The sequence below is a fragment of the Hevea brasiliensis genome, chromosome 1, assembly GCF_030052815.1.
Source record: "Hevea brasiliensis isolate MT/VB/25A 57/8 chromosome 1, ASM3005281v1, whole genome shotgun sequence".
Classification (NCBI taxonomy): domain Eukaryota; kingdom Viridiplantae; phylum Streptophyta; class Magnoliopsida; order Malpighiales; family Euphorbiaceae; genus Hevea; species Hevea brasiliensis.
This window is the reverse complement of record NC_079493.1, coordinates 7,341,696-7,361,689: the sequence shown is the minus strand read 5'-3', so window position 1 is coordinate 7,361,689 and position 19,994 is coordinate 7,341,696. Positions and strand designations below refer to the sequence as shown.

Genomic DNA, 19,994 nt, shown 5'->3' with positions numbered 1-19,994 from the left:
CTATGGAACAATTAACACAAAGCTTTGCCCAAACTTCTCTTGCCCCACCACCTGCTCCCACTACTTAAGCCATTAATTTCCAATATTCAATAGGGAATGAGATACCCCAGGGACCTGCTACGTTTGACAAAGGAAAGGGAAAAGCAGAAGATGAGAAGTTTTCATTAATTGAAGAGAGGTTATGAGCAATTGAGGGGTTGAACATGTATGGTTCAATAGATGTGTCTGCATTGAGATTGGTTCCCGATGTGGTTGTCCCCAAGAAGTTCAAGGTTCTAGAGTTCGAGAAATACAATGGAACTTCTGACCCACGTATTCACTTGGCAATGTACATAGCAAAAATGTCTGCATTAACTGAAGATGACAAGCTCCTCATCCATTTCTTTCATGAAGGACTTACTGGGTCAGCTTTACCCTGGTATGTTCAGCTAGACAGGAGTAAGCTGCATACATGGAAAGATTTGGCAGATGCCTTTCTTAAGTAGTATAAGTTCAATTGCGATATAGCCCCAACTAGGAGGGATTTACAGAATTTGCTACAGAAGGAGGGGGAAACTTTCAAAGAGTATGCTCAGAGATGGAGAGAGAAAGCGGCAGAGGTGTATCCCCTTGTGACTGATCATGAACTTTGCTCCTTATTCATTGAAACTCTGAAGGCACCTTACTTTAATCTGATGATTGGTAATACTTATAATAGTTTTGCTGACATAATACAGACTAGGGAAAGGATTGAAGCAAATCTGAGACTGGGAAGGTTGCAAGAAATAGCAGGGGAGAGTACTATGAAAAAGGCTACTAATCCTAATAGAAAGAAAGATGGAGAAGTACATGCTATAACTCATGGCAGCTATCAGCCTTTCTTTCCCAGAGGCAATTTTAGCCCAAAATTCCCCAATCAAGCTCCCATGGTAACTCTGAAAAGCCCAATGATTGCAAACATTCCTCAGACATATAGCCAGCCATCATTCCAAACCTATCCTCAATACCAACAAATTCCTCGTCTCCAAAACCAATACATCCCTAGACCAGTAAATCAATTCCCCAGACCACCACTGCCAGTGAATCAAAACAACTTTAGGCCCCCAAGAAATTCAAATCCTCCGCTTCCTATGCCTTTGAGCGATATTTATCGCTACCTGCAGAGTATAAACCAAATTTTGCCTGTTCCTATGGACCCCATTCAGCCTCCTTACCCAAGATGGTATGATCCCAATGCTAAGTGTGATTACCATGCTGAGGCAATTGGCCACTCCATTGATAATTGTTTTAAGTTTCGAGGTGTAGTAAATGCTCTCATTTGGAATGGCTGGTTGAAGATTGAAGATAAGGGGATATCTCTGAATGTATCGACTAACCCTTTACCCACTCACGGGGCTGGAAATAGTGGCCAAGTGAATAGGGTGGAATTCAAAAGAGGGGAACAGATTATAAAAATTGAACAGTTGATAGATCATTTTGAAGATATTCTGGAATTAGCAACGAGGGAAGGGTATGTAACCCTAGTAGCACTAAACGTGGATGAAAAGTTTGTTGGGAATCAGCTAGAATTGAGTTGTAGCTTTCATAAGGGAGCACGAGGTCATGACATCAGGAGTTGTAATCGATTTAAAGAGGAGGTCTTGAGACTTCTAGATTTTAAAATTCTGAGGTGTCAAAAAGGAAGTTTGGAAAGAGAACAGGAAGTAAATGCTAATGAGGCAACTAAACCCACCTCAGGATCAGTTAGTAGCCCCAGAATCTCATTCACCGTTCCCATCATATCATCATCTCAAGTAGTTATCAGAGCTCCTACTCCACTCCCTATCACTAACACTCATGTTGTACCTTGGAATTACAATTACCAGATATTTACCCAGTCTGCTATGGTTAGCACTCCCTTTCCACCTTTAAGCAATCTCGCCTTTGCCTCACCTGCTATGTCATCTAGCCTACGTCCAAACACATCTCCAAACCTCAAAATCATTTACACTGGGCCATCTTACCTTGATAGTCACTTAAGCTTACCCAATAACCAAAGTGAGCCTAAGATTAAGTTTCAATCTCCTTACCCTCAAGGTAGTTCAGTTGCTGAAGAATGGGAAGTAGAGTATATCACCAGAAGTGGAAGATGCTATGGCTCAAAAGAGGCTGAAAGGGTCAAAAAAGGGAAAGCAAAGGTAGGAGAATCAACTGAGAGTACAGAGGAAGTGCCCAAAGAAAAGGAAGAAGGTGAGGCAAGTGAAAAGAAAAACGAAGGGGAATTGTTGCTACAAGTAATGAAACAAAGTGATTATAGTGTGGTTGACCAGCTGAAAAGAACACTAGCCAGAATTTCACTTTTATCCTTGATCAGGCTTACATTGTTCCTGATATTTCTCTAGAAAAGTTTGAGAAAATTGTGGGGCAAATTCAAGCTTCGAATGTTGTGACTTTCTCCGATGATGAAATTGACCCAGCTGGGTTAAAGCACATTAAGGCTTTACATATCACCGTAAAATGCAAGGGATGCATGGTAGCCAAAGTTTTGGTTGATAATGGATTTGCTCTTAATGTATTGCCAAGTGCCATTTTGGCTAAACTTTCTATTGAACCTTCTCTGATGCATTCAAGCAATATGGTAGTTAGAGCCTTTGACGGAACCAAAAGAGAGGTGTTAGGGGACATTGAATTGCCATTGCAAGTTGGGGCTTGTACTTTTAATGTCATTTTTCAAGTAATGGATATTGAGCCTGCCTATACGATGCTGCTGGGTAGACCATGGATACATTCGGCTAATGCGGTACCTTCCTCCTTGCATCAAAGAATCAAGTATGTTGCTAATGGAAAGCTAGTGACAGTCAAGGGGGAAGAAGCAATGCTGGTTACTAAACCTCAATCTATCCCTTATATAGAAACAACTGAACAAGAGCTTGAAAGTTCTTTTCAAGCACTAGAATCAGCGGGTATACCTAGGCATACTCTGGAGGCATCCAACATGGTGGCAAAGGTGATGTTAAAGAGTGGATATCAAAATGGAAAAGGCTTGGGCATTAGGCTGCAAGAGATAGTAGAACCTATTACTGTGACTAAGAGAGAAGGGCATTTTGGGCTAGGGTATAGTGAAAATGGTTTGTTTGATAAGAAGCCCTGGATGAAGCATACTATGAGAGATCAGCGCTTTGACCAATTTTATGATGAGAAGATGGTTATCCCTCATATTCAAGAGACTTTCCTCTCGGCCACTCAAGTAGCTCGTCCACTCCCAGTCATTCAAGATATCACTGAAGAGATTGAGGGGTCTTTGTCAAAATTATCCATTAATGTCCTTGAGCCAAGTCAGAGCTATGATTTGTTGATTGTGCCTATGCAAGAAGGTGAACTGCTAAACAATTAGGAAGAAGAGGATGCTCCAGCATTATTTTTAAAGTAATATATTTGATGTTACCAACCCCTTGATTACTTAGTCCATGGTATTGAATGGGTCTTATGTAAATGGATCTTATTTTATGATTTTGCATTAATAAAAGTAGCACATCTTTCAAATCTTGTTTATTATGTTCCATTCTTCTTTCTAAGCCAACAATTGACTTCTCCTTTTTCATTAATTTCCAAGCCCAATATGGAAAGTAATATTCAATCAACATGGATATTCCCTTGATTAACTTTGATAAACCTTTGATTGCCATGGAGGACAACAGTGTTGATGGGGAAGAAGAGTGTACACCTCTAAAAGAAATAGTTAAGCAACTAGAAATAGATAAGCCCAATCTAATACCTTGTGGTGACGGAATGAACATGTTGAATTTGGGAACAGAAGAGGATAAAAAGGAGTTGAAAGTCATAGATAATGAGGAGATGAATGAAATGGTTTCATTGCTCAAAGAGTTCCTAGATGTATTTTCCTGGACTTATGATGACATGCCAGGAGTTGATCTGCGCATTGTAACCCACAAAATCCCTCTGGCACTAGGGATGATACCTGTGAAGCAAAAACTTAGAATAATACATCCAGACATGTTGATAAAGGTTAAGGATGAAGTCAAAAAGCAATATGATACTGGGTTTCTAGAAGTGGTAAAATATCCTGAATGGGTAGCTAATGTGGTTCCAGTAATGAAGAAAAATGGTAAAGTGAGGGTATGTGTGGATTATAGAGATCTCAATAAAGCTAGCTTAAAGGATGATTTTCCTCTTCCACATATCGATGTACTAGTTGACAATGCCGCAGGTTTGGGCAGGTGTTCTTATGTTGATGGAGCCTTTAGTTACAATCAGATTCTAATGGATGAGCCAGACAAGGAAAACACGACTTTCATCACCCAGTGGGGAGTCTTCTACTATAGAGTTATGCCATTTGGGCTCAAGAATGCTAGGGCAACATATTAGCGTGCTATGGTTACTTTGTTTCATGATTTGATGCACAAAGAAGTTGAGATTTATGTGGATGATATGATTATCAAATCAAGAGGGGCAGAAAGCCATGTGGCAGTGTTGCAAAAAGTGTTCGAAAGGTTGAGAAAATATAGATTGAAACTGAATCCTGCAAAATGTGTCTTTGGTGCAAAGTCAGGAAAGTTGTTAGGATTCATTGTCAGTGAAAAGGGAATTGAAATTGACCCTGATAAGATCAAAGCTACCTAGGAAATGCTGCCACCGCAAACTGAAAAGGAAGTTCAAAGCTTTCTAGGGAAACTGAATTACATTTTCTGATTTATTTCTAATCTCACAGCCAAAGCTGAGCCAATTTTCAAGTTATTGAGAAAAAATAAGTCTGCTACTTGGAACGATGATTGCCAAGAAGCATTTGAGAAAATTAAGAATTACTTATCAAATCCACCCATTCTGGTCCCACCTATTCTAGGTAGACCATTAATCTTGTACATGGCAGTTCTTCAGGTCTCAATGGGCTGTGTTTTGGGGCAACATGATGATTCTGGCAAGAAAGAAAGGGCTATTTACTATCTGAGCAAAAGTTCAATGATTGTGAAGCTCGGTATTCATTTGTTGAGAGAACTTGTTGTGCACTAGCCTGGACTGCTAATTGCCTCAAGCATTATATGTTAAATTATAAGGCCTGGCTCATTTCCAGAATGGATCCAATCAAGTATGTGTTTGAAAGTCCATATCTACCAGGGAGAATAGCCAAATGGCAAGTTATACTATCTCAATATGATATCGTCTATATGACCAGAAAGGCAATAAAGGGAAGTGTTATAGCAGATCTCTTAGCAGAAAATCTAATCGAGGAATATGAAGCTTTGGATTTTGAATTCCTAGATGAGTATGTAAATACAGTAGAGGAAGAAATAGGAGAGCAGAGTGATGTCTGGCAAATGTATTTTGATGGGGCAATCAATGTATCAGGTAATGGAATCGGATCAGTCTTGGTATCTCCAGATGGAAAACATTTCCCAATTGCAGTAAAGTTAAAATTTGAATGTATAAACAATATCACTGAATATGAAGCTTGTGTGAGTGGTTTACAAGCAGCCATTAAAATGAAAATCAAGAAGTTAGAAGTATATGGCGATTCAGCTTTAATAATTTATCAAGTGAAAGGGGAATGGCAGACTTGAGATCCGAAGTTGATTCCATACCAGAAATATCTCATTGAATTAATTAAGAAATTTGATGAGATTACTTTTACTCATTTAAGTCGTGATAAGAATCAGTTCGCCAATGCTCTAGCGACACTAGCTGTCATGGCACGAATTGAGGAAGGTAAAGGAGTACAGATTCTTCTTACCCTGCTTATTGCTTGATGATCGAAGAAGAAGTGGATGGGAAGCCCTGGTATTATGATATTCAACAATATATCAAGATAAGGGAATACCCACCGGGAGCAAGCAAAAATGATAAGAGAATGATCAAAAGAATGTCTTTGGGATATTTCCTTAGCAGGGAAATCCTATACAAAAGGAATTTTGATGGGGAATTGTTATGTTGTATTGATGCAAAAGAAGCTAAGAAGATTCTATTTGAAACAAATGAGGGGAATTGTGCAGCGCACGCTAATGGACACATGATGGCTAGACAGATTCTCCGTCGAGGTTATTTTTGGCTTACTTTGGAAAAGGATTGTATTGAGTATTTTCGAAGATGTCATAAGTGCCAGATTTATGCTGATAGAATAAATGCTCCTCCTCATCAGCTCTTCAATTTAGTAGCCCCATCGCCCTTTGCAATGTGGGGCATGGATGTTATTGGTCCAATCACTCCAAAAGCATCAAATGGGCATCGGTTTATTCTTGTTGCCATCGATTACTTTACTAAATGGGTTGAAGCAGAATCATATGCCAGTGTTACTCAGAATGCAGCAGTGAAGTTTCTTAAATGGAACATTATCTGTAGATATGGCCTTCCTAACAAGCTTATAACTGACAATGCCAAAAACTTGAATGGCTCAAAAGTCAAAGAGTTGTGTGATCAGTATAAAATTCGTCATCTCAATTCATCACTATACCGGCCACAGATGAATGGGGCAGTAGAGGCCGCGAATAAGAATTTTAAGAAGATAATTGAGAAAATGACAATCACGTACAAGGATTGGCACGAAGTGCTCCCATTTGCTCTACATGCATACCGGACTGCAGTGAGAACTTCTACTGGGGCAACTCCATACTCACTAGTATATGGTATGGAAGCAGTCTCGCCAATAGAGGTAGAGATACCTTCATTGAGGATTTTGGCAGAAGCATAATTAGATGCATAAAGTGGGTTTAAACGTGGTTGGATCACTCAACTTGATTAATGACAAATGGTTGGCTACTGTGTGTCATGGTCAATTGTACCAAAGTCGAATGGCTCGAGCATTTGATAAGAAAGTTCATCAACCCGGAGACATTGTCTTGAAGAAAGTTTTATTGGATCAAAGTGATCTGAGAGGAAAATGGACACCGACTTATGAAGGTCCTTATGTGGTAAAGAAATCATTTTTGGGAGGAGCTCTAATATTGACACACATGGATGGAAAGGAGTTGCCAAACCCAGTAAACTCAGATGCGGTGAAGAGGTATTTTGCCTAAAAAAAAAGAGTTGCAAGGATGAAAACCCGAAAGGGCGTCCTTGGCAAAATGAGTGAAAGAGGGTGAAAACTCGAAAGAGCACTCTCTGCAAAATGAGAAAGGGGCGAAAACCTGAAAAGGCATCCTTAAAAAAAAAAAAAAACAAGGATGAAAACCCGAAAGGGCATCTTCGAAACTTTGGAGGAATAAGGAAGATTAGTACGACAGTTGAAATGTTAGGGTTTTCCAAATCTAGAGATTCAAGCACTAAGGTACTTTTCAGAGGAATTGAATTACCAAAGAGATAGGCTACTGGCATTCATGGCAAGAAAAGGTTTTAAAAGTTAATCTGCCAAATTTCAGAGATTGTCCACCACTTCCTGTTCAAAGTCGTAAATCATATTCTTGCTTCTAATCCTTGTACAAATCTGTCCAATATGAATAGAATAATACTTTTGTCATCATCTTTTTCCTTTACCTATCATATTTTCTCATGAAAATTGTGCTGCTTTTCTTATTAATGCTTGATCATAAAATAAGAAATTACAAATTCAGGTGACATTATATATCTTGCTTTATGAATAGTGTTGGAAAGATTTCCTGATAACTTAAGCATGCAGATACAAAGGACTAAGTGGATTTCTCTGATGGCCTAAACATGCAGATATGAGGGCAAAAGGTCAAGCTCGATTGGGGCAGCAATTGGTAGAGAAAGTTCCTCAAGCTCTTACAAAAAGGAAAAATAAATAAATAAAATAAAAACCAGCAAGGATGAAAACCCAAAAGGGCGTCCTTGGCAAAATGAGGGAAAGAGAGTGAAAACCTAAAAGGGCGCTCTCTGTAAAATGAGCGAAAGATGAAGACTTAAAAAAAAAGGGGGTAAAAGGAAAAGAAAAGCTTGAAGGGGGGAATCCGAAAAGGGTGTTCTCGGCAAATGCTCAAAAAAAGTATAAAAGTCCTTCAGGTTCTATTGGGATTGACTCTCTGTCTCTATTTTGGCTTCAAGCTTAATGTCCAGTAAACTCTTGCAAGTAAAAAGGATCCTCTACTAGAGTTTCTTTAAGATCTTATAGTATTTTGTAGGTATTGAATCAAGATTATATCTAATTATTCATGTTTTCCTTAAGTGCACAAATACCCTAACAAATTTAGGAGGCAACTTATCCAAAAATGACAAGCAATTAAATTTCTTTAATTTTTTTTTCACTTTTAAATTTCTGTCAAGCTACGTTGCTCTTCAAATTTTTGTATTATTTTTAAATTTCTGTTGAGCTTTATTGCTCTTTTAACTCCTGCATTTAAATTTCTGTCGAGCTACGTCGCCCTTTAAATTTCCCATTGCTTTTAAATTTCTAGTGAACTATGTCGTTTTTTCAATTTCTGCATTTAAATTTCTATCAGGCTACGTCGCCCTTTAAATTCCTGCATTGCTTTTAAGTTTCTGGTAAGCTATGTCGCTCTTTAAATCCCTGTTCTTAAAATCTTTTTGAGCTATGTCGCTCTTTCAACTCTTGCATTAAATTTCTGTCAGGCTACATCGCCCTTTAAATTTCCCATTACTTTTAAATTTCTGGTGAGCTATGTCACTTTTTCAATTCTTGTTCTTAAATTTTTGTTGAGCTATGCCGCTCCTTCAATTCCTGCATTTAAATTTCTGTAGGGCCACGTCGCCCTTTAAATTTCCCATTGCTTTTAAATTTCTGGTGAGCTATGTCGCTTTTTCAATTCTTGTTTTTAAATTTCTGTTGAGCTATATCACTCTTTCAACTCCTGCATTTAAATTTTTGTCGGGCTATGTCGCCCTTTAAATTTCCCATTGCTTTTAAATTTCTAGTGAGCTATGTCGCTTTTTCAATTCCTGCATTTAAATTTCTATCAGGCTACGTCGCCCTTTAAATTCCTGCATTGCTTTTAAGTTTCTGGTGAGCTATGTCGCTCTTTAAATCCCTGTTCTTAAAATCTTTTTGAGCTATGTCGCTCTTTCAACTCCTGCATTTAAATTTCTGTCAGGCTACGTCGCCTTTTAAATTTCCCATTGCTTTTAAATTTCTAGTGAGCTATGTCGCTTTTTCAATTCCCGCATTTAAATTTCTGTCAGGCTACGTTGCCCTTTAAATTCCTGCATTGCTTTTAAGTTTCTGGTGAGCTATGTCGCTCTTTAAATCCCTGTTCTTAAAATCTTTTTGAGCTATGTCGCTCTTTCAACTCCTGTATTTAAATTTCTGTCAGGCTACGTTGCCCTTTAAATTTCCCATTGCTTTTAAATTTCTATTGAGCTATGTCGCTTTTTCAATTCCTGCATTTAAATTTCTGTCAGGCTACGTCACTCTTAAAATTCCCGCACTGCTTTTAAATTTATGTTGAGTTATGTCGCTCTTTAAATTCTTGTTTTTAAATTTCTATTAAGCTATGTCGCTCTTTCAATTCCTGCTTTTACTCTTTTGTTAAGCTACGTCACTCCTTAAAATTTTTTTTTTTTTTTGCTTTCAGATTTTGTTGAACTATGCCGCTTTTTAAATTTTCACTTTGGAATTTTCGTTGAGCTATATTGTTTTTTAAATTTCCTACATTTAAATTTCTGTTGAGCTCAAATTGTTCATTTATTTCATCCTTTTGTTCAAAATGAGTCTATACCTTCACATGTTTCCTGTTATTAGGAAATTAGAAAATTCTTTTACTTTTCGGACCTTTGTGTCCATAATTTTGCATTGTACTTCAAATTTCTCCTACCTAGTTATCTAGTTTTTTTTTTTCTCTCCAATTTAAATCCCAATTTATTTAATGTTTTTATTTGCTTTGTCTTCTAATTTCGCTAATCCCAATTTATTTAATGTTTTTATTTGCTTTGTCTTTTAATTTACTTACTTTGTCTTCTAATTTCGCCCGTCCAAAATATGTCTTTTTGTCTTTACATGTTTTCTGTTACGAGGAAATTAGAAAATGCTTTTCTTCTTCCCTTTAACAGAAAACATGTAAAGAGGGGCAACTGTAGACATAATATTTTGTCCGGATCGAAAATTATTTTTTAAAAAAAAAATAAAAATAAAATAAAATAGGAAAGTAAAGAAGAAAAAGAATATTCTATTGGGTTTTAATTTGTTGCCATTAAATTTTAGTTATATATATATATATATATATATATATATATATATATATATATATTGGAAGAAATAAAAGAAAATAAAATCAATTAATGAGGAATTAATTTTATTAAATTTCCTAAACTTTTTATCTACCTGTACAAGGAAACTCTTCCCTTTCCCTTTGATTGCTCTCTTGAAAACAACCCAATTTCACGTGAAAAGAGGAACCTTTCCACCCCCTTTGACTCTCTTGAAAAGACACAAGCCTCTCTTTAAAAGGGGAGAACAAATCCTTTCCCGGGAACTCTTGATAGCAACGTCATTAGCTTTCCTAGAAGGATACTCATCTTCTTTCTTCTCAAAAGGAAAAATGTTGTCCCCTCAAAGATTTGATTCTCACATCAGCTGTCTTCTGTTCAATTCTCAGTTTTGCTCCAAGGATTAAGGCATCTTTCTTGATCCCAAACAACTCTTTTAGATTAAGTTTCATTCAATTTTAATGGGTTTTGTTAAAATAAATAAATTTATGGCTTTGATAAGATGATGTTTGAAATTTGTAGCTTTAAAATTCAGGTTGTTTTGAGTTGTTGAGTTGATTTCTTTTTGCTTTGATAGTGATTGAGAAAAGGAAACCTTGATTGTTATTTGTTGATAACCAATTATAATGCTGGGTAAATTGAAAACGTACTCTCCTAGATGATCTATTGATATATGAATTGATTGTTCAGTTTTCTATGAATTTAAAAATTATCTATCACATTGAAATAAGATGTAGGTGTGGAAAAATTATTAGTTCATTTTAGATCTCATCAATTAATCTTTTATTTATTTTATTTTATTATTATTATTTTTTTGTTGAGTCCAAATATAAGGCCTTCAAGTGGTATTATGTCAGTAGGGAGTAGTTGGACAGTTTTTTTTAAGAATGGGTTTTTTACATTTGGTTGTGGTTTGGATAGATAATTTTTTTAAAAAAATAGTGACAATTCCATTGTAAATACTGAAAATAAATATTAAATAAATAAAATTAAAATTAATTAAAATTTTGAATTTACTGATATTTTCATCATAAATCTTGAAAAACAAAGTAAATAAACAAATTAAATTAAAGTAAAATTTAAATATCGGAGGTCTAATGATAATTTCATCATAGACCCTGTTTGTCATGAATTTGAGATTAATTATTCTAGGTCTATTGATAATTGCATCTTAGACCTTGTAATTAAAAAATATTAATTAAAAGATTGGTTGGGATTTATTGATAATTTGATCATGAATCCTAAAAACAAAAAAAAAATAAATTGAAAATGAGCAAATTGGATTAAAGGAACAAGATCTTCGGTCTAATGATAATTGTATCTTAGACCTCACAAAATCATATTAATTTGTTAGACTTATTGATAATTTTATCATAAATTCTAAAGATAAAAATCTAAATTAAAGCTTTGGGGTTAATGATAATTTCACTTTAAATCCTATTTAAAATAAAATTTTATAATTAATGCTTTAGGTTTAATGGTAATGTTACCTTAAACCTATTAAAATAAAACAATTAATCTAAATCTTGGGTTTTAATGAAAAGTTCTTCTTAAGCCCTATTAAAGTCCAATGGAAATAAATTAATTAAACCTTTGGGTTCATTGATAATTTCATCATGGACCCTAATTAGTATTTGATGGTAATTTCACCTTAAACATATTTAAAAAAAAAATCAATCATTAATTAAAATTTTTTGGGTTGGTTGATACTTTCATCACCTAAATATAAGTATAGCCTTAAACCCATAAAATGCACTAAAATACGAAATTAAAATAATTTTAGGTCTAATGATAATCTCATCTTAGATCTTTTTAATTACAAAATTTGGAATTAATTACTTCAGGTCTAATGATAATTGCATCTTAGACCTTAGGATTTAAAAATATAAAGTATTGTTAGGATTTAATAATAATTTCATCTTAAATCTTACAAACTTGAAATAAAGCATATAAAAATCTTTCAGGATTTAATGATAATTTTATCTTAAATCTTATAAGTCAGATAATAATCAAGATTTTAGAGTTTAATGATAATTCCATCTTAAGCTCTATGAATCAAATAAAACTAAAATAATTGAAGGTTTAATGATAATTTCATCTTAAATCCCACAAAATAAAATAAAATAAAGATCATGGGTTCGATGATAATTGCATCTCGGACCTAAAGAAATAACAATTAATGGTTTGTTGGGCGTAATGATAATTTCATCTTATACCCCATAAAATAAAATAATTAGATTAATTTCTCTTAAACTATTCTAAAGATAATAATAAATTCAAACAGAATATTATTCTTGTATGGGAATTATTTAACCTGTCGAGAGCTACAAATTTTGGAAAATCCAGCTTTTGGGGGCATCTCGCTAAATCTCTCGGTCAACTTGTAAGTAATATACGTGTTCAACTCATAAGTTGCATTTGTATATAATTAGGTGCACCACGCACATAACACCCTTGGTCATTCGGACACCAACGATGGGATCAATAATTGAGAGTTGAAAGTTTTCACAATTTATTGGAATCCCTAAGAACTGAATGATACATTTCTCGGTATTAAAGTTTTAATCATGGAAAGGGAGGAAATTAATAAAATGTTAAATAGATATCATTTGCATCACATATATGCTTGATTTCTTTTAGCAAGATTTGTATTTAATAAAATGACTGATACCTTTTAAAATAAAAATAAAAATTCATTTGGCTTCTATTTTCAATAATGTGGTTTTAAAAAATATATGAACTCTTAAAAATAAAGATCTATTTTAAGATTCATCGTCCGTTCAAATTTTACAAGTCAAAATTTAATTTTTCAAGATAATTTCATTGCGAACAAGATTTTATTTTAACAAATTTAATTTTTAAAGTGCAATTTAATTTTCAATCAGAATTTTGTTTTCAAGCCAAATTTAATTTTCAAATAAATTTTAATATCTGTCAAATTTAGAAGTCTCCTTTAAAATAAAAATTTTCAAAAACAAAATATGGAGTCATAATTCACTTTTAGGGTATTTTCACTTACTTGTGTATTTGACTTACCCTAAGAGTGAGACTGTAACACCTCTCATCCGACTACAGTGTAACCGAATAAGGTATGTCACACTCGGTGCCGGAGCACTCTATTTTATCTTACTTTATTCCTTTAAAAATTTTGTTCTCATTATTTTTTAATATTAATTATTTTTCTATGGAGAATCCAGCGGAGTTTTCCCTGTTTCTTTTACCATTTGGTTTATTTTACTATTCACCTACTTGAAATTTCAACAATATTTTCACAATAAAATCTCATCAGTTATTTTCATAATCATCTCATCACACATTCAATTATTGCAACTCATTTGCATACATATCCATTCATACTCAATTTATTTATCAAAATTCTCAAACTTTATAATTTACATGATTTACAAGCTAATTTCATAAATTCACAATTTACATGATGTACAAATTAATTATAATACCATAATTTACATTACAATTAATAACTAATTATAAATACATAAAGTAACTTTTGTGAGCCCTATCTACATGCATTGCTGAGGAGGTGACAACCTTGAGCACTTCTGACACTTCTGCAGATCTGGACTCCAAAAATCTCAGTCAAAGTATCTGCGCGAGGAAACAAATCCATCGCGCTAAGCATTGCTGCTTAGTGGTGTAATAATATAACAAGAAAAATAATATATACAAATAAGAAAGAATCAAGCATTCTAAATATTCAAGTATCAATTTGATTTAAAATGATATTTCTAGTATTAACTATCTTATATGCTAATTCATTCCTCTTTGGAAGTACCGAGTTTATAGCCTTACAGTAATAATATTCAATATACATTTTATTCTAAGAGTATTGTATTTGAGGTCTCTCTACGATTCTACAAATTATATTTTTATTATATTTCTATTGCTAATCTCTTTTTCACATTTCATTCAATACTTTCTAATGTTTTTAATTGCTAATATTCTTAAATAATTTCAATAATTTTACACTATGACAGGCTGACTAAATCGATAATGTGTCGTTGGTCATACAATGGGAAGTGGAACATCAACCACGTATGCAGTCAGTATAGCTAAAAAACCATGATAACACATAATCGGGCATAAAAGCCATGAGTGCGGGCGTAAAGCCATGAGTGCAGGCATAAAGCCTTTCGCAGTACTGCTAAAACAATACCCTATTGGCATGCCAATCTATCCAATCTGACACACGTGTCTAGGCAATACATGGGCACATAGTACCATTAAATGTTAATATATTGTGTTTTATGACTTCATTATTTCATGACAAATTCCATAATTTATACATTCATTTGATAATTCATATGATCACAATTCTCATCAATGGTTCTCATGCACCATTGTACTTAAAACATTCTTCTATGTTTTAGGGTCACTCAAATTCAAAAATCACAATTCACTAATCATATTATATATTATCAATCATAATGGCTTCTTTAATTTCTTTTATTATTCCTTATGTTTTTGGGGTTACTATTCACATATTACTATTCACTCAATTTGTTAACTTTTTCATACATAATATGTATACAAATTATAGATACATAATTATACCACATTTTGGGTTCTAGATTTGTTGGTATTGATTGCCAATACCATTTCAAAGCTTATTTTATGTTATTTAAAATTTTCAGATTTTATGCCTTAAGTTTACTATTCCATTGGTTATTGTTACAGTAGAATTTTGATAAAACTTTCTTCAAAAAAGTTGTTTCTTTATGTGTCTTCTTTAATTTCCTTTTTGAATCACTCAATTTGGGATTTTATAGCTCAAGTTATGGCCATTTTACCATAACTAGCCAGATTGACCTGTACCCAGAATTTCTGGGCAATTTGGTTCTGCCAAATTTTGTGTCCTAACTTGGACTAGCAATTTGAATTGGTTAGGTTCAGAATTTGAGTTTGTTTCTTCATGAAAGTTGTTCTAAATTATCTAAGCTTTCTATTGATATAAAATTTAGGTCAATTGGATATTTCTACTCTGAGTTATGGCTAAATGAATAAACACTGTTTGTTTGGTCACTTTTACCAGGTCCATAATTAGTTACCCGGATTTGGCCAATTTTTAGGTCATCCTAAGTTTGTTTTCTAGGCAAGGTTTCTTCATCAAAGTTGTGCCATTATGTGTCTAGTTTCATGTCCAATTGGCCTTGCACCAATTGAACCTACACAACTCAAGTTACAACTGCCCAAACTTGCTTGACTCACATCTAGCTTTGCAGGTCCTATGAGGCAGCATACCCAACCTCAAATCCAAAGCCATAATTCACTTCAATTCCTCATCAAACACAGCCAAATGGTCACTAATTGACCATTAGGACTCCAATTCCACAACACATGAACAAAACCCTAACTTCATGCCTCAAACCCTAATTTTCAAATGTCCATTTCATACAACCCATGCAAAACTAGCATTCTAATCATATATACAAACTAAACAACTCCAATAATCACAATTTATTTCATTCAAATTCATCAACTCTCTTAACTCATAAGCTGGCCAAAATTTCTCTTGAATTAAATGTGAATAATTTCTCAATTTCTCTTGAATTTCTTTCCATTTTCCTACTCAAGTTCAAGTTTAAAGAAGAGAAAGGGAAGAAGGTAGCACTAACCTCTTTGGAGCTCCTACTTGAGCCTGTAAATCTTCTAATTTTCTCCTTCTAATGGCTGCCCCAAGCTTGCTCTAGTTGCAAGGATAAATTTTTGTGAAGACTAGATAGGGTTTTATGGTGATTGAAGGTGGAAATTGAAGCTTGGACAAGAGCTTCAATGGTGGTTTCTTTCTTCTCTCTCTCTCTTTTTCTCTTTGGTTCGGCTGCCCATGGTGAGAAGATGCAGATTTGTTTTTCAATTTTTGTCTTATTTATCTCCTTTTATTAGTTTATTAATTAGTTGTTTAATGGTGATTGGTGGAGGGCTTTTAATTACATCATGCTTACTCAAGCATGATGTAATTATTAAGCTTTTCTTTCATTTTTCTTTTCTTTCATTTCTACTCATTTTTAATTAAATTTTTAGCAATATTTATTCACATTTTATGTCATGTAAATTATTTATTTAACTGGACAAGTCAGTCAAAAATAATCTTTGAGGACGAAATGACCAAAATGCTCTCCGTTTGGCTTATTGAGCCAAAATCATCTGTACCAATCTAAAAATTTTTCTAAGCATTTTCTTGGCATTCTAATGCCATCGAAACCTCAATGACTCTTCTCTGGAGTTTCAAAAATTATTTCATGAATTTTCTCCCGGGTTTAGGGCTCCTAGCTGCGAGGACCGCAACTTCCCACTGGGTTACCCATCGCTAGGACACCGGCTCATTTAACTTGGTTGTATTTCATTTATAAATTTTTTCCTAAATTTTTCTTATCGTTATTTGAGTTATTTATGACTCCTCACTCTAGTTTACATATAGTTCCAGTCATTCTAGCTGTCCGGATAGACATTGGTCACCGGAACAGTCGAATGTACAGACTAGCTCAGTGTTACAGAGACATTCAAGTGTTTCAACCTTTTTTATCAAAATAAGGAACATACATTGTAAATTAATCTCCATTTCCAATCATTGACATTAATTTATTTGAGCACATTCTTAAATCCATCTACCCTTTTGGGACAATGTGGAGTGCCTAACATCTTTCCCACACGTATAAGAACTCCGAACCTTGAATCTCTGGAATAGAAGTGGATCGTTTTCTTTAAAACAAAAGTTTCAAAAATATAATAAAAGGTTTTCTCTATTTTTCCAGCAAAATTAGAGTGACGACTCCTCACCTTTCCACTTCGGTGTGAATTGCCTGGCAACCGCAAAACACGTTGCGACACTCACATCTGATTCTTCATTGTGAACGGTGTGGATCTTGTTTGGAGCTATATTTCTTCTATTTTTGCTTACTTGAACAGCTATTATTTTCATTCATTTCCAGCACAGTCCAGTTTCAACATTTTCAGCAATCAGAAGGTCATTTGTGGTCCAATTGAACTGAATTTTGGTGGGCACAGTGGAGACATATTATTCTTTAATCTGAACATTCGTGTTTTGACAACTAGAAGATGGTCATTTTGCATGGACAGCAGTTGTGTTTTGGTGAATTCTCTCCAAAACCTTGTTATCTCTTGTTAATTTGTTTGAATTATCTTGAGATTTTTGGTTGAGAATTGTTTATAGTGTTTGTAATTTCTGTATATCTTTGTTGTGATAGTGGAGTTATTTTAATTGGACCAAGAGAGGTCCCGTGATTTTTATCATTCATTTTGAATGAGTTTTCCACGTATAAATTGCCTTGTTCTTGTGTGATAGAATTGTGCATCTTTTGAGCAGCCTATTATTGTAATTATTTGCTACATATATATTCAATTGTTGTTCTTCATATGGTCACACAAGTAGGAAGAATTTGTTGGTTTGAATTGCTGTCCATTTTACTTCCTATTAACTTTTTCAACGCTTCACTGGTTGTCTCTACCCCAACAACCTGAGTTGAAATATTATCCATCTCAAGACCAACTGATCCTATTCAAATCGTTGGAAAAATTTTAGGTTAGGCTTATTAGTGGCAATCCGCCTAGGTGGTGCCTATTGTGTTCTCGTTATTGTATACATGCTAGTGAAAAATATGCAAGTTAATGGGAATCATCCATCGATATATATTGCATGAATTCTAACATGACCCGAATTTGTATGTGTTATCGTAATCATTTTTAACTTCTCATCAACCGAGGGAAACAAAAAAGTAAGAGCATTTCTCTGCATCATTTATGGTTAATTTTTCCCTTAGCTGAGTGAAGTTGGTGACTTTTATAATTTCCCCTTCACATGCATGATCAGATTAACTCCACCATATAATTTAGAATGTATTTTCAATCAAACTACTCGATTCTGAAAAATCAACTCACGTAGATTAAGAATATTCTCCATCCTTGATCATAGTTTCTTCAGGATAGAGTAGTTGGCCTTGGGGACATTTGTAGACTTCATAATTCTCCTCTATGACTTTGTTCTCTATAGGGCAATTGCTTGGATTTATTTGCATACGACACGGGCCGAACACAACCATTTTCTTAGCTATTTTATGGGGCTCCTCTGCCATCACAAACTGCTACAACTGTTGAGAGCCGTGACATTTTGCCATCACCCTAAGCTTGTTGCATTGATATTTTTGGTTATTTACCCCTTATTTGGAATCTGGAATTTTATAAGAATTAAATTCACTTTTTTTTTTATCAATTTTCATATTTAAAATGAAAGAATTCAATTTTTTTTAACTAAAAAAAATTCGTTTCCAGGGAAAAAGAAATCAAGTATGATTACGTGAGTATTCAATTGAATTTTTTTCTTACAAATGATATATTCCAAACAAGGCCTTAATGTTTTTGTAAGAAATGATGCTGCAGAGGTAAAGGAGAATATATATATATATAAAAGCTCATGAATGAAAGAACGCGCTGTTGGTTTTTCTCTCCGAGAAATCTCTCCATTTCTTTGCTTTTGATATCTAATAGGTGGTATCAGAGCCTCTTCACTGATCCTAGAGAGGGCTAAGGGTGATCAGAGGCATAGAAAAGTGAGAAAGAAAAGCTAAAAGCAGGAATATTGCGCATGGTTTCCAGCCATTATTCTGCACAACCACCATCACAATTTACAGGTGAAAATTATGCCTCCTGGGCAATAAAAAGAAAGCCTAGCCATTCATACAGCAGTTTCAGAGGCAATTTTCACCAGGTTTATGATATTTACCTCATCAAAGGAAGCTTGGGACAAGCTTAAGGAAGAGTTCCATAGAAGCATGAGAACTAGGAAAATGCAAGTTCTGAATTTGAGGAGAGAATTTGAATCCCTCAAGATGAAGGAGTCAGAGACGGTGAAGGAATTCTCTGATAGACTTCTCGAAGTTCTAAATCAAATCAAAACTCTAGGCGAAGAGTTGGGTGATTAACGTATAGTGGAGAAGGTTCTGGTAAGTCTACCAGAAAGGTTTGAAGCAAAGATCTCAATGTTGGAGTCTAGAGATCTTTCACAAATTTCCTTTGCTGAGTTGGTAAATGCCTTGTAGGCAACAGAATAGACGGGGGGCTATTAGACCAGATAAGTCCTTTGAAAATGCTTTTGTGGCTGAGTAGAAATGAAGACACCCATAAATAAATGGAGGAAAAAGGAATAATGGTGGTAGAAGGGACAAATAGTAGGAATGGTGATCATAAGCAGGGAAAGAATCCACCCCACTCAATCTGCAAAAAGGGTATCATTCTGAAAGATTTTGTTGGTTCAGACCTCGAGTACAATGCAGGGCTTGCCAAAAATAAAAAGGGGGGGCGGGGGGGGAGGGGGTGGGGCGCATGTTGAAAGGGTTTGTAAGAATAAAGAGAACAAGCTCAAGCAGCCAAGAAGAAGAACCAGCATAGCTACCTAAAGAAATGTTATTTGCAGCTAGTTGCTATTTAGCCAATTGCAGTGTAGAATCATGGCTGTAGATGGTGGAAGTTCTCACCACTTTGACTTCTGAATTAAAGAACTATAGAAAGATTGATAATACTGACAAGTCAAGGGTAAGAATTGGAAATAAAGAGTACTTGGAGATCAAAAGGAAGCGGAACTGTTGATGTGACAACTTTGCAGGTGCTAAATATATTTCTAATGTTTTATATGTACCTGCAATAGACCAAAATTTGCTTAATGTTGGTCAGATGCTTGAGAATAATTATTCACTTGGTTTTATAGATAAAATGTGCAAGATACTTGATCTAGCTGGTTCTGAATTGATGAATGTTAGATATATAGAAGTTTCTCCTTGAATGGAAAACTTCCAATTTTTGTGCAAGTTCAAAATATGCATATACTCTTTGGCAAAGGGCGTTTGGCAATTCCAATTTCTCAGCATTAAAGCTGATGCATG

At 34.5% G+C, this 19,994-nt stretch overlaps 2 protein-coding genes across 2 annotated transcripts; both read left to right on the top strand.

Annotated features, from left to right (window-relative positions):
* The first annotated feature begins 203 nt into the window (after positions 1-203).
* Positions 204-3,352, top strand: LOC131182982 (uncharacterized). The gene is made up of 3 exons (XM_058152550.1): positions 204-418; positions 518-2,213; positions 2,333-3,352. The coding sequence occupies exons 1-3, from the start codon at positions 204-206 to the stop codon at positions 3,350-3,352; spliced, it is 2,931 nt and encodes a 976-aa protein (XP_058008533.1).
* Positions 3,353-5,048: 1,696 nt separating this feature from the next.
* LOC131182977 (uncharacterized) lies at positions 5,049-5,534 on the top strand. The gene has a single exon (XM_058152547.1). It carries the CDS (start codon positions 5,049-5,051, stop codon positions 5,532-5,534), a length of 486 nt encoding a protein of 161 aa, XP_058008530.1.
* Positions 5,535-19,994: the final 14,460 nt, after the last annotated feature.

Coding starts and splice junctions, on each gene's coding strand:
- LOC131182977 (XM_058152547.1), top strand. CDS start 5,049: ATGGATCCAATCAAGTATGTGTTTGAAAGTCCATATCTACCAGGGAGA.
- LOC131182982 (XM_058152550.1), top strand. CDS start 204: ATGTATGGTTCAATAGATGTGTCTGCATTGAGATTGGTTCCCGATGTG. Junction 419..517: donor ACTGGGTCAGCTTTACCCTG/GTATGTTCAGCT, acceptor AGCCCCAACTAG/GAGGGATTTACAGAATTTGC. Junction 2,214..2,332: donor AAGAAAAGGAAGAAGGTGAG/GCAAGTGAAAAG, acceptor ATCCTTGATCAG/GCTTACATTGTTCCTGATAT.